General features: G+C 34.8%; 1 protein-coding gene and 1 long non-coding RNA gene across 3 annotated transcripts; one reads left to right on the top strand and one right to left on the bottom strand.

Annotated features, from left to right (window-relative positions):
- The first annotated feature begins 4,948 nt into the window (after nt 1–4,948).
- Nucleotides 4,949–12,313, top strand: LOC106386577. Of its 2 annotated transcripts, XR_002661809.2 has the most exons (4): nt 4,949–8,544; nt 9,111–9,667; nt 9,781–9,898; nt 10,184–12,313. It is a non-coding gene; the product is annotated as an uncharacterized LOC106386577 (long non-coding RNA). The 2 variants fall into 2 exon arrangements; XR_001277536.3 differs by lacking the exon at nt 10,184–12,313 and having other exon boundaries at nt 9,781–10,036.
- Nucleotides 12,314–13,192: 879 nt separating this feature from the next.
- LOC125589919 (secreted RxLR effector protein 161-like) lies at nt 13,193–13,951 on the bottom strand. The gene has a single exon (XM_048762615.1). It carries the CDS (start codon nt 13,949–13,951, stop codon nt 13,193–13,195), a length of 759 nt encoding a protein of 252 aa, XP_048618572.1.
- Nucleotides 13,952–14,186: the final 235 nt, after the last annotated feature.

Here is a 14,186-nt window from a genome sequence, read left to right as displayed (position 1 = left end):
AGAGACATCAACTCCAATCACCATGCATTGTGATAATCAAGCGGCAATACACATAGCCTCCAACAGTGTGTTCCATGAGAGGACTAAACACATTGAGGTGGATTGTCATAAAGTTAGGCAAGCAGTGGAACAAAGGATCATCTTACCCTGCTACACAAGAAGTGAGGATCAACTAGCTGACATCTTCACCAAGGCTGCAAACACCAAGGTTTGCGAGTTCATACATTCCAAGTTAGGACTCGTAGATTTTTCATCACACTGATCCTTTTAGCCATGAAGTGTTCTACTCTTTTTCCTTGGCTTGGTTTTTATCCCATGAGGTTTTTCCAAGCTAAAGGTTTTAATGAGGGGATGCTTCATGGTTTCCAAGCTTGACCAGTCCCTATGGTCAAGCTTGAGGGAGATTGTGAAAATGAAGCAATAAGAAACAAGATGGTGGGTTAAGGTCTCAAGACAATGGAAATACCACTACAAGAGACAAATATGCATGGTTGGTTAAGGTTTCAAGACAATAGAGATGCCACTACAAGGGACAAGCATGCATGGTGGGTTAAGATTTCAAAACAATTATTAGTTTATCATATCTCATCTACCATTTACCATACTTGTAATCACTATATATGTGGAATGTTCCCATAAGCAAATTAATTAAGTGAATAAGATTCTTCTTCTTAACTCTATCTCTCTCTTTACTTTCTAGATTAAACATCTCTCTTGTTCTTCATTATGTTCTTCAATTTCTAACAATAAAATGCCATACCCTTATGTAGTTTACTATTGCCATGGTCACAAAAGTGGAGCCAGAGTCTTTGAGGTTAGTCTGGTCACAGATGATGGGAGACAACGGGTAGTGGGACCTGCTGTCTGTCATATGAACACGTCTATGTGGAACGCTGATCATGTAGCTTTTAAGGTGTTGAAGATAGAACCGAGGTCGGCACCGGTTTGCCACTTCTTCCCTCTTGATAACATTGTGTGGTTAGCAAACTAGGAAATCGAAGCTTATCTCTCTTCTCTATATATGTTGATGTGAGTATGTGTATTATAATAACTATGGTTTGAGAAAGAGAAAAAAATGGCTTGTTGGCTTTGGTAATTGCCATGTTTCGTGTGATTTGCAGCTTCTTACAAGAATATATACTGAGAAATTCTTGGGTTCATCCCCTAGGGTGAACCTATAGATTCACCAACCAATAGTATTGAGTATTTGATATTTAATATCTTTTAAAAAAAGAAACAAAATTGAATTTCCAAATAAGATTATATTTTTAAAATAAAACAATAAAAATAGTTACAAAAAATAAATAAATAAATATTGTTAAACCGTTAGGAAAATATTAAATTCTATACCCTAAATCCTAAACTCTAAACCCTAAATTATAAACCTTAAATCTTGGATATACCGTAAACCATTAGAAAATTTTAAACCCTAAATCATACAATAAAAACTAAATCTTAATAAAAATAAACCCTAAACCTTAATCACTAAACCCTGAACCCTTGGATAAACCCTGAACCCTTGGATAAACCCTGAACCCTTGGATAAATCATAAACTTTAAATCAAAAATATTTAAAATTAAACCCTAGAGTTTATGATTTATCCAAGGGTTCAGAGTTTACCCAAGGTTTTAGAGTTTAGTGATTAGAATTTAGGGTTTAGTGTTATTAAAATTTAGTTTTTAATTTATGATTTCGGGTTTAAGATTTTCCAACGGTTTAGAGTTTATCCAAAGTTTAAGGTTTAACGTTTAGGGTTTAGAGTTTAGGATTTAGGGTTTAGTATTTTGCTGAAGACTTAACAATGTTAATTAATTTATTTTTTGTAACTATTTTTATGTATTTTTATTATTTTATTTTAAAAATATAATCTAATTTGGATATTCAATTTTATTTCCTTTTTCAAAAGATATCAAATATTAAATACTCAAACACTATTGGATGGTGAACCTAGAGGTAACCCAAGAATTTCTCATATATACTACGACAACTAATGTAACATATATATATATATATATATATATATATATATATATATATATATATATATCTCATGCATCCTGATATAATGTTGTATCATTCTGTATATATTGTTTATCAGAAAAAAAAAATTGTATATATTATAACGTAGTATTATTATGTCCGATCCAGAAGATTTCTTTGGGTCGAGATGATTTTTGGTGTGGGAGGCTAAAACATGATTAATGGAGGTTTTTAGAGTGAAGTTATTAGCGGAGTATAAGAAATTGTCTATTAATTTTTAACTAAAAAAACTAAAAACCGGCGTTAAGAACCTCACCCTAAGAACCCTCCATTACTCATGCTCTAAGACTAGTAATAGTCTATAAATAAGTGAGACTTATCCGACCCACGATCAAAGTTTCAATTACAACTTCTTATTTCTCTGAATGACAACCAGCAAGATTTAATGATTTAGAGCATCAGCATTGGTGAGAGTTAATATTAAAATCTCTTATGGATAAATATCATATAAATTAATATCGGAATTAAACTTAAAATTTCAAAAAATTAAATCATTAATACAATGGCACATGTTAAACAAAGTTCCTAACCTTGTGTAAAGTGTTCTCGAACAAAAACACTTTCTTCTTCTTTCTCATAAATTGTATTTAATTTTTTTATTATTAGTCTAAGAACACTTACAAAAACATATCCATTGTGGATGTTTTTAGGGATCACGAGAACAGATTGTAAGAACCTTTAGTAGTGGTAAAAGAGAATTTTTATAGATATCAATTGAAGGTTATTTTAAGACAAAAGTAATACAACGATTAACCTATATAACGATATAAACAGACCTAAGGTTTAATCTGAATACCTTCTCTCAAGCTGGATATACACACTCTGCTTACTGAGAAAGAGTGTCAAATGCCTTGCTTTCCAAAGATTTTGTAAAAAAGCCCGCCAATTGTGATTTGGTATAAACATGTTTTGTCGATGTTGTTCCTCGTATGTTCTCGCCGTGGATGAAATCAAAATCAAGACCAGCGTGTTTTGTTTGGGCGTGATACATTGTATTCACTGCATAATTAGTGGCTGACAGAGATAATCAGAATGAAGCGTAACAAAAGAATCACACTGATTTTCCAAACTCGTAAGAAGGTTCCCGAAGCCTAAGAAGCTCACTCACTGTATCTGTCATCGCTTGATACTCTAGTTCTGCAGATAAACGAGACATGATGTCATGCTTTTGTGTTTTCCAGGAGATAGGAAAGCAACCAAGTTGAATGAACCATCTTAGGCCTGGGCATTTTATCCAATATCCAAACTCATACCCGATCCAAAATTTTCAAACCGAAATCCGAACCGAAGTAGTAAAATACTCAAACGGATATTGAGTTATGAGAGATTGGATACCGAACCCGAACGGTAATATCCAAACCCAGATGGATATTCGAAGATAACCAAACATATACATACTTAACTTATATTTCTAGTTTACTTCTCTCATTTTATTTAAAATATTAATATTAATGTAGCAAATTGTTTAAGATCAAATAATATACATCTAATTACAGACAAAATGATTTGCTACTCACTTAAAATGCATGTCAAGCTTTTTGTTCCATGCATTAAGAAAAGTTACATCCAAAATTTCAAAAGAACAACCAAATTAGTGTCATTTTATTTTTAAAATTTATCTCAAAACCTATTAATCGTTCAATCTATTAAAATTAGAACACCACTCAGAAATCGTTCATGTACCTCGGACGGAGAATCAACAGGCGGATAGCGTAGCACGCAGTGTTAGGAAACAACCGTCTTTCGTCGTTCACATGGATGCGGAGTTACCGTCTTGGTTTACAGGGCCAATATGAATCTGTGAATGTCTTGTTGTCGAAAAAAAAAAAAATTAGAAAATCAGTTAAGCTAAAAATATATTATTAAATACAAGAAATTTGAGCACAAAACTGGGTACTTGTATTCATTTACCTTCCACCACGACAACACTATCATAGTCTATCTCAGGAGACTATTCTTTGGAGTTTCCACCTTATCTTTCAAATAGATTTCAACCTCATATATTAAAGGCTGATTTCGTTAATCATCTCTTTGAAAATTAAGTCCATTGCTCATATCCAAAATCAAAATCAAATTCCATTCTAAACGACCCCTCCTTTGCATTAGAATAGTCTTTCCCACATTGAGATGATGTTGCACCATACTGAGATTGTGTCCCAATGTTGACATCCTGTTGTGTTTTCTAAGATTAATGTCAGGAGTGGATACCACCAAATTCGTATGAAGGAGGGTGATTAGTGGAAGACTGCTTTCAAGACCAAACAAGGTCTGTACGAGTGGTTAGTGATGCCATTCGGTCTCACCAACGCCCCCAGCACTTTCATGAGACTCATGAACCAAGTTCTTCGACTTTATATCAGTAAATTTGTGGTTGTGTACTTTGATGATATAATGATCTATAGCCGCTTTTAACTGATCACATTGACCACCTTGAACAAGTGATAAAAGTTCTTAGACAGGAAGGCCTCTATGCTAACTTAAAGAAATGTGTGTTTTGCACTGATCAATTGGTATTTTTAGGCTTTGTTGTGAGTTCACAGGGTCTGAAGGTCGATGAGGAAAAGATCAAGGTGATACAAGACTGGCCCACACCGACCACAATCGGACATGTTCGCAGTTTCCATGGTCTGGCCAGCTTCTATCGACGGTTTGTCAAGGACTTCAGTACCATTGCTTCTCCAATGACTTCCGTGATCAAGAAGAACGTATCCTTTACTTGGGGACCAGCCCAAGAAGAGTCTTTTAACAAGCTTAAATATAGTTTGACTCATGCACCGGTCCTTACTATGCATAACTTCGATAAAACTTTTGAGATTGAATGTGATGCGTCAAGTACAGGTATAGGAGCCGTGCTTACTCAAGGAGGCCGTCCAGTGGCCTACTTCAGTGAGAAATTGAGTGGAGCTGCCCTATCCGACCTATGACAAAGATATTTATGCTCTAGTAAGGTCTCTTGAAACTTGGCAACATTATCTTTTGTCTAAAGAGTTTGTTATTCATACAGATCATGAGACGCTTAAGCATCTAAGAGGTCAGACCACACTCAAGAGGAGACACGCCAGATGGTTGGAGTTTATGGAGACTTTCCCTTATGTGAGTAAGTACAAGAAGGGCAAAGACAATGTGGTGGCCGGTGCCTTGTCCCAAAGATATACTCTTATCTCGACCATGGAAGCTAAGATCATGGGTTTTGAATTTATTAAAGATTCTTATGCTACTGACCTTGATTTTCAAGAAGCTTTCAGGAACACTACACAAGGAGCATTTAGTCCTTACTATCAGCATGATGGTTTCTTATTCAAGGAAAAGAAACTATGCATTCCCAAAGGTTCTATGAGGGAATTGCTTGTCCGGGAGGCCCATGGTGGCGGCCTCATGGGGTACTTTGGCCGAGATAAGACCTTAAGTGCCCTAACCGACCATTTCTTTTGGCGAAACATGAAGAGAGATGTTGAAAACCAATGCGCCAAATGCACAGTCTATCTTAAGATAAAATCTAGGTCACATCCTTATGTTTTATACATGCCTTTTCTTATTCCTAACCACCCTTGGGTAGATGTTTCCATGGACTTTGTGCTGGGCTTGCCCAAGATAAACCACAAAGATTCCATTTTTGTAGTGGTGGGCAGGTTTTCCAAGATGACCCATTTCATAGCATGTAACAAGACCAATGATGCTACCCAGACTGCCGACATTTTCTTTGAAGAGGTGGTCCGCCTACATGGTGTTCCGAGAACCATTGTGTCTGACCAAGACTCCAAATTCCTAAGCCATTTCTGGAGAACATTGTGGGGTAAAATCGGTACTAAACTATTGTTCTCGACCACTTGTCATCCAGAGACTGACGGCCAACAGAAGTAGTAAACTGTACACTCTCTCAGTTATTGAGAGCTACGGTCCGTAAGAACTTAAAGAATTGGTTATCTTGTTTGCCGTTTATTGAGTTTGCTTACAACCATGCTAAGCACTCTGCTACCAACCTCTCTCCTTTTGAAGTTGTCTATGGTTTTCAGCCAGAAACGCCACTCAACTTCTCCGAGCTCCCCCAGTTCCATGTACCACAGCCGAGATGGTGCTAGTAAGGCCGAGTTCGTTAAGAACATGCATCTGAAGGTCAAGGAGAAACTAGAGGCCAAGATGGCCAAGCTTAAGGTCCGGCTTGACCAGAAGAGAAAGGAGGTGTTGTTCGAACCAGGCGATTTATTGTGGCTGCACATGCGACATGAGCGGTTTCCAGAAGAGAGGAAGTCCAAACTGTCGGCATGAGGGACTAGCCCATTCAGGGTCCTTGAGAAGATCAATGACAATACTTACAAGCTAGAGCTTCCAGGTGAGTTTAGAACTTCTCGTGTTCAATGTATCTGATTTGTCCCTTTTTCTTGTAGATGATGGTGTTCAGAGGCCAGAGCCTTTTCAAGGGGGAGAGAATGATGAGGCCATCCAAATAGAGGTGTCCATAGTTAGGCGTGGTCTGACTACCCGAAGTGGAGCCAAAGCCATAAGAGAAGGTTTCTCCAAAGCCGTCCAACAGATCCTAGATCAAGATGGACAAACTGGCCAGAACCAGCTGGTGATTGAAGAGATTATCCAATTGAAGATTCAAGATCAAGCCGGTCCAATTGAATTCAGATCCTTCGGCCAGAACCGAACCGGCCAAATCATCTCCACATGTGATCTCGGTTCAGACCCCTTCCCAATCCAATCCGGTTCTGAGTAATCCGCCCCATTCCATTTAAGGTAAGCAGGTAAGAATTCAATTATGATTTCAAACCAGTTTTTTTTTTTTTGGTTTGTGTTGGTTCTTTTATTTTTATTGCAATAAACTTATGGGAAAATTGTTAGTCCTTTTATTTTATTTGAGTCCAGTAATTCAAGGCCTTTGTTAGCGTTTTCCTTAGAGTCCAAGAAAGTCGGCCCATCTTGTTTGGACTTGTCGATTTAGTTGTCCAAGAGAGTCCTTGTTGTTTTTGCTTCAAAGTCCCCTAGAAAGGCATAGCTTCCATGTATTTAATCCCCACTATAAGCAGCCTTGTATTTTTTTAGCTTATGAAATATATGAGTCTGTTTGCCCAGCAAAGAAACCATTTTCTCTCTAGTTCTGAGTGTGAAGCCGGCTAGAAAGAACCTTGAATGTTATCAAGTTTTTATCATGAAACTTGTGGTGATTCCTCACTCCATTCCATCCACCGATCCAGCTTGAGAGAGACATCAGTCCAGCAAGCCAGATCCCATCTTCACGCCATTTCCATCCCATGTTCTTGTTGAGAGAGGCACACGCCCAGTAACAAGAATCCATATATCCAGAGGACACATATCTTCACGCCATTTCCATCCCATCATCCATCTTCTATCCTTCTCTTGTTTTTGTTTCAATCGCATCATATAGTTTTAGATCGGCCATCTTAAATAAAAATCCATAAAAAGTCATATATGGTTCTGTTCATCATTTTCCAGTTAGTTTACTTTATAGTTCATCTTATAAACTCATAAAAACTCATAAAATTCATTCTCATTTGTTTCAGGTACCAATCGGCTGGCCATCTCTCCATCGCATCCGCCTAGCCGCTCCTCCGACCGTCCGTCCATTCTGTCCCGGCCGATCCATCCGAACCTCAGTCAAGCCATCCGTGAAGTCTGAATCTCAGCCTGTAACAAGTGCTAGATCGACATATCATTCGATTGTGGTAGTGTACACATTAGGTTAATTGGTGTGCGTATACACGTAATATCAGATATCGTACAAAAAGGTCTGTCAGTATAACCATACTTGATGTCTCGGAATAGAATTCATGTGTCTGCTGTATTTTCTTTGAATGAGTTGCGAGTTTAGGTCGATAGAAGGCGTCTTTATTTATAAGAAAATGCTAGAAGATATTTTTTGAAATGAATAATTATTGTTATGAATATATTTGTACTGTTTAGGAAGTTGAGAATATATTGTGTGATCTCAAAGCCAATATCGTTTATGCAGCTAGCTAAGATAATATAATTTGGAATATTTTTCAGGAGAAGAGATATGGAAGTTGGTATCGTTTTTTTAGCTCACAGGCGATGCATGCATTAATGTTCAATGCATATTACATACATTTTATGGAAGTTATTATCGACTTTATAGGCTATATTGTATATTATGGAAGTCGTATGAATTTATGTTCGATATCTATAATAATAGAGTTGAGCAGAAACTCTTCTCCTTGAGCCACCTCATCTCTCATATCTCCAAATTGTGACAGGTGACAGGTTATGGGAAAACTTCTTTTTTTTTTCTTTTTCTAACTAGCAACTTTTTTTTTTTGCTTCTAGCTTTTCCACTCCATCGTCATCGTTACTATTTTCTGAAACTCAGTGTTATCACCATTCAATGCCATTTTCAATGGTTTCGTTCTATCTCCCTTCGTTTCTCCTCCTATTTAAACCAATTCATAAAATCTTTCAAACAATTAAAATCGGCTTCCTCCAGAGAAGAAAAGAATTTCATGTCCATGAAATCTCTTAGATCACCGGTAAATCTTTAGTTTTTACGGTTCCAAAATCAAAGAGATTTATCGGGTATCACAGTTTAACAATCAATGTTTGTGTCTATTCATACATTATTTTATTTTGCTCAAATATTTTCTTCGATTCTTTATACATGATTCATTGATGCCAGCTTAATTCTTAAAAAAACTGCAAAATCATAGCATTATTTTACAGCAGCGGAAGTGTAAGTGACAATCACTTCTAGGAAAACCATCTCAGAGTCTATTGGCAACTGGCTTCAGCTTAAAAAATCTATAAGATTATCATTCGTCAAAAAACTTTTTTCCTCTTATCGTTTGTATCTCTGCACCATCTTAACTATTCCAGTTAACCAAATAACGAACAAATCAATTGATTAGCAAAAGGAAACTGAAGCAAGACTAATGTTTAATGTGATATATTTTTTGATACGACTGGTTAGTATAAGCATCATCCCATATGTAAAATAAGTGATATATTTTTTTTGGTGTGTCAGTGACAAATCCATCTTTTAAAGCCTATGTGTCATTGAATCTCACCGTTTGTAGCGAACTGGTGTCAATGTGTGCAGGCACAATAGCACAAACTGTGTGTTATCTGGCATGGAGAGTAGGACTTGAAGTTGTTGACCTTCCACCTGATATCCGAGAGAGGCCACACTCGAGAAGGAGTGCTTTTTTTTTTAACAAACGAGGAGTGCTTAAAGAACCATTCAATGGCTCTAAATTCGTACATGTCAATAGTTTCCGAGCATAAATTTGGGTCATATAACTGGTACACTGATGCGTACTCCTCCAGGATATGCAGATTCTTAGTGTTCCTTTTCTTCTTCTTATTTTGATTTAAGGGAACTGCAGTAATCATGATGAAGATGATAGAGACAGCTTTTCCTTTATTAGAGCTGGTGGCCGAAAAGCCTTCTAGCTAAAGCTGTGACAGGTGCTCATATTGGAGTTATTGGTCTTATAATGGGAGGTGAGCATATCTTTCCCATGATTGGAATCGCACACCTTCCTGCATGGTCCTGTGAGGGAAAATAGATATGGGCCCAGTTGGCTTCTCAGTAACTTCCTGCAGTCATTTCTGAAAATCTCATGGGTCTCTGAAGCTATCTGCAATAGGGAATCGGTCAGTTCACTTACAGAATGTATAGCTGCAATATCAGATCACTTTATGTGCTGCTATTGTACCAAAGGCCAAACTTAGTAAAGCTAATTCAATCCAATGATTCTTCTTTGCAGGTGTTCTTTACATTAAAATAAGAAGGTTTTCCGGGGAGATCGAGTTGAGATACCTCATCGGCGAAACCTTGATGGAACCATTGTCAAATTAATTGTCTGAGAAATCTCTGGGTACAAGGTTCTGAAATCCTAACTCAAAGCTCCATTGTATAGACCCAAAATGATGTGTATATCAAAAGCTAATGTGCTACATAATTTTTTTAATTATGTTTTCTGTTAAAACCACAATTTTTTTCTTAGGTATATTGTCTCCAAACTCTGTGAATGATACGATACATAGCTTACATGGTTTCTCAAATTTTAGCTTTCTTTTTACAACTTAGATGAATGGTATTCAACTCGCTTATATTATTATATATGTTTATTTAACATACTTAACAAGTGCAAGTTAAAAAATTTGTAGGTGTTGTGTCAGTCCCTACCTTAAACAGAGAGTGTTGCAGGATGTACAAATAGAAGGGTTTGTATGAGAAACAAAAGAAAGACTAACTCTCAGACTCATCTGTTGGTTTGATTGAGGTATAGGTGTATGTGTTGTATTTATCGTTATGATGGCATGAGGAAGCTATCAAGTTACTTCGCATAGATCATGTAGAGGTTTCTCAAATTCGGGCTATGTAGCTTCATGTATATGCAGTCAGATTCGGGAGAGTACGTGAAAACTATCTATGATTGTTATTTAGCACTGGTCATATGCAAGTAAGAAAATGTATTGGACTTATGTACAAAGGCTTTTTGATGAATAAAATTTAATATTCATTCAAAAAAAAATGTATTGGACATATCCTATTCCAAGAGTGAAACTTTTTAAATTTTCACAACAAAGTAACACATATACAAATTATAAACCAAACTTTGCTAAAGTTATAGGAAATAAAATAAAATTATTCATTTCAGTGTAACTGAAAAATAATTTTTCAGTCAAATAATTCAGCTATTATATTTTAAAATGATACTTATTTCAAATTTAAAATAAATCCAAATAGAATGTAAAACATAAAATTATAAAATAATAAATTTAACATAGAGTGGACAATAAAGGCCGTCTTTTGCTTTGCTAAACACAATTGTGTAAGACCAATTCAAGATTTGAGATGATGACAAAGTGATCTACAGTTCAATACATCAGTTTGAGATAGACCTTCCATCGAAAGTTGAGAAGATTATCATTACGAAAATACAACTAAGAACAATTTCCCGCACAACATCATACGAGCTGTCTATGTATTCTAAACTCAATTTTGGTATTTGTCAAACTAATAGAAACATTATATTACAAAAATGCAAGAAATAAAGATATATGCAAAATTTAAAACATCAAAATTCAGAGTATGTCTCTACTCTTATACTATATCCAACACCCTAGAAAGTTTATGAACACGAAAAGATTCTACAATATTTGATATCTACACAATAAAACCATTAGTAAAAATTAAATAGTATGCGTAGTGTGGAAGAAAACTTAGTTTTGTTATAAAATTTTAAAAATGCCAAAATAATTTACAAAAAACAATTAGTAAAACACAAAAACTAAAGAAAAATTCATTATAAATTAAAAATCTAATATAACTAAAAACATATATTATAAACATCATTAATTGTTAATGAATATATATTTATTATTTATGATATTACTGAAATTTATATATTATTTGTAATATTGCTTCTTACTTTACATTATATTTTCAAATGATTTAGTTTGGAGGTGGATTAATTTACTATCGTGAGAAAATCAATTAACTTAAGAATATTAAAAAACAATATTTAGAAGAAAAACATTAGTTATTATTACTTTAGAATTTTTTCAACTATATCAACGTGAAATAGAAATCAAGAATAAGAAATATAAATCATTACATTTTCCTTGACCTTTAAATTTAATAATTTTGTTTTCTCTAACAAAAAAATAAATTTTAGTGGTCCTCTCAAATTAAACCAATAAAATTTAATAAAATTTACCATATGATTTTAGAATATAAACATCTTATATTTATTATTATAATTTAAAGTAAATTCCTAATTTTAATAAAATTATAATATAAAATAGTTTTAGTGTAACTTCGGGGGGGCAAACCACTAGTTAAGGAATATATTTATACAGTTAATGCTATTCATAATATATTGTGTAACCTAGTGTTGGTTAAAATCGTGTATGCATTAAAGATTATATATATATATATACTATTATTTGAGAAGTGAATTTGCTTATTTGTCATGTTCTCCATGATTTTAGGCTAAGTCATATTTTTAATTTTAATTCAGAGTAGACTAAATAAAATTTTTGATATTTGTAATGAATAATTATATAATTTTTATTTATGTCCACAGGAGAGATGGAAAGTTTATGGTATTACATTTGTAGTGTCTGGTCAAACGAGAGTTATCACCAACCAATAGGATTTCATTATTTCAAATTCGATATTTTTTAAAAAATAAAACAAAATATTGTCAAGTTATATTATGTTTTTAATATAAAAAAGTAAAAAAAAATAGTAATTACAGAAAGAAAAAAAATTAAAAAATATATTTTTAACGTCATCAAAAAAACACTAAACCCTAAATCATAATCCCTAAACCCTTGGGTAAACCCTAAACCCTTGGGTAAACCCTAAACCCTGGGAAACCCTAAATAAAAACACTAAACACTAAAACTCTAAACCTTAAACCCTAAATCATAAACTCTAAACCCTTGAGTGTTTTAGTGTTTAGTGGTTTTGATTTATAGTTTAAGATTTATCCTAGAGTTTATGGTTTATCCAAGAAGTTTAGGGTTTAGGATTTAGGGTTTAGGGATTAGGATTTAAGGTTTAATTTTAAAAAGATAATATAATTTGACGATATTTTATTTCCTTTTTTTAAAAGATATCGAATATTAAATAACATAATCCTATTGGTTGGTGAACCTAGAGGTTCACCCTAGGAGGTGAACCCAAGAATAAGTCGTCAAACAATCAGAGGAGCTACCTGGAGATTCTGGTTTGCAGTAAGCACATCTTCGTCATCAATAATAGGCCTCTCCAATTCATAAGAGCCGATATCAGGTTGTGGTCCAGTTCTCAAAGGTGAACAGCGCAAATATATCGACCCTTTGGACGAGATCGAAGAAGTCAAATGAGATACTTTTTTGTCTACAACCCGGTTCGTCTGTTTGTAATCTTGAGCAAAAATGTATGGACTAAAGTCGATCAAGACACAAAACTTATAAAATGGTTTCTTTGTTTTATTTCTTTCTTTGCTTTCTTCTTCTAATGTTTTAGAGATCATCTTACATTAGGTCTCTTTATATATAGGACCTTATTAGCTTATCCTATTACAAGTATATCTAGGAATCTTATCATTATCCTAAACATATAAATTATTCTACTTATCTTTAATGAATAACTTGTTTCCTAAGTAATATTTCTTTTGAAGCTTATTCAACATTCTCCCTTCTAAGCTTAACATCATTTTCACTTAGTTTCTGAACTTTGATCAGTTCCCTCATCTCCTTGAACTTGATCCTTGCTAGTGCCTTTGTTAATATATATGCACGTTGCTCTGCTCCTAGTACATGTTCCACATCAATGAGTTCTCTTTCAACACATTCTCTAATGAAGTGGAACCGCTTGTGAATGTGCTTGCTACGTTTGTGGAAGACTAGATTCTTGGCTAGTGCTATAGCTGACTTGTTGTCCACGCGTATCAATGTTCTTTGAACTCTTCTTCCTGTGATCTCACTCATTAGTTCCTGAAGCCAGATGGCTTGTTTGGCGGCTTCTGTCGCTGCCATGTATTCGGCTTCACAGGAGGATAGAGCTACCACGTCTTGTTTCTGCGAGCACCAAGATATTGGTGTGTCACCGAGACAGAACAGATGTCCAGTTGTGCTTCTTACATCGTCTGGATCAGTATTGTGGCTGCTATCGCTGTATCCTATAACTTCTTGAGATCCTCCATACTTGTACTTCAAACAGAGATCACATGAGCCTTTCAGATACCTTAGAACTTGCTTCAACGCTTTCCCATGAGACTCTCTTGGTGACTGCATAAACCTACTTAGTATACCAACACTAAACGCCATGTCAGGTCTTGTATGCATCAAGTATCTTAAGCAGCCTATCTTTCTTTGGTATTCGCTTGCATCAACCTCATGCTCTTCCATTGACTTTGAGAGATGCACACCAAACTCCATTGGAATGTGCGTTGAGTTGCAAGCGTCTGTTGAACTGAAGAGGAGATAAAATTATGCTTATTGAATTTGATAAAATTAGATTTGTGATGTTGTGATGTGATTGAAAACCTGAGGATTGTTTAAAAGATTGCTAAATGAAATAAAATGAATTTAGAATCTGTCTCAGGATGCTTAAAGAGCTTTGTTTCTATCAGGTTTCCTAGTAATCCAAAAATCTTACTAGTTATATTAGGCT

The sequence above is a fragment of the Brassica napus genome, chromosome C7 (assembly GCF_020379485.1).
Source record: "Brassica napus cultivar Da-Ae chromosome C7, Da-Ae, whole genome shotgun sequence".
Lineage (NCBI taxonomy): Eukaryota > Viridiplantae > Streptophyta > Magnoliopsida > Brassicales > Brassicaceae > Brassica > Brassica napus.
This window is presented reverse-complemented; position numbering and strand designations above follow the sequence as displayed.

What these genes read in the sequence shown, in the direction of transcription:
- LOC125589919 (XM_048762615.1), bottom strand. Translation starts at nt 13,951, where the DNA reads ATGGAGTTTGGTGTGCATCTCTCAAAGTCAATGGAAGAGCATGAGGTT.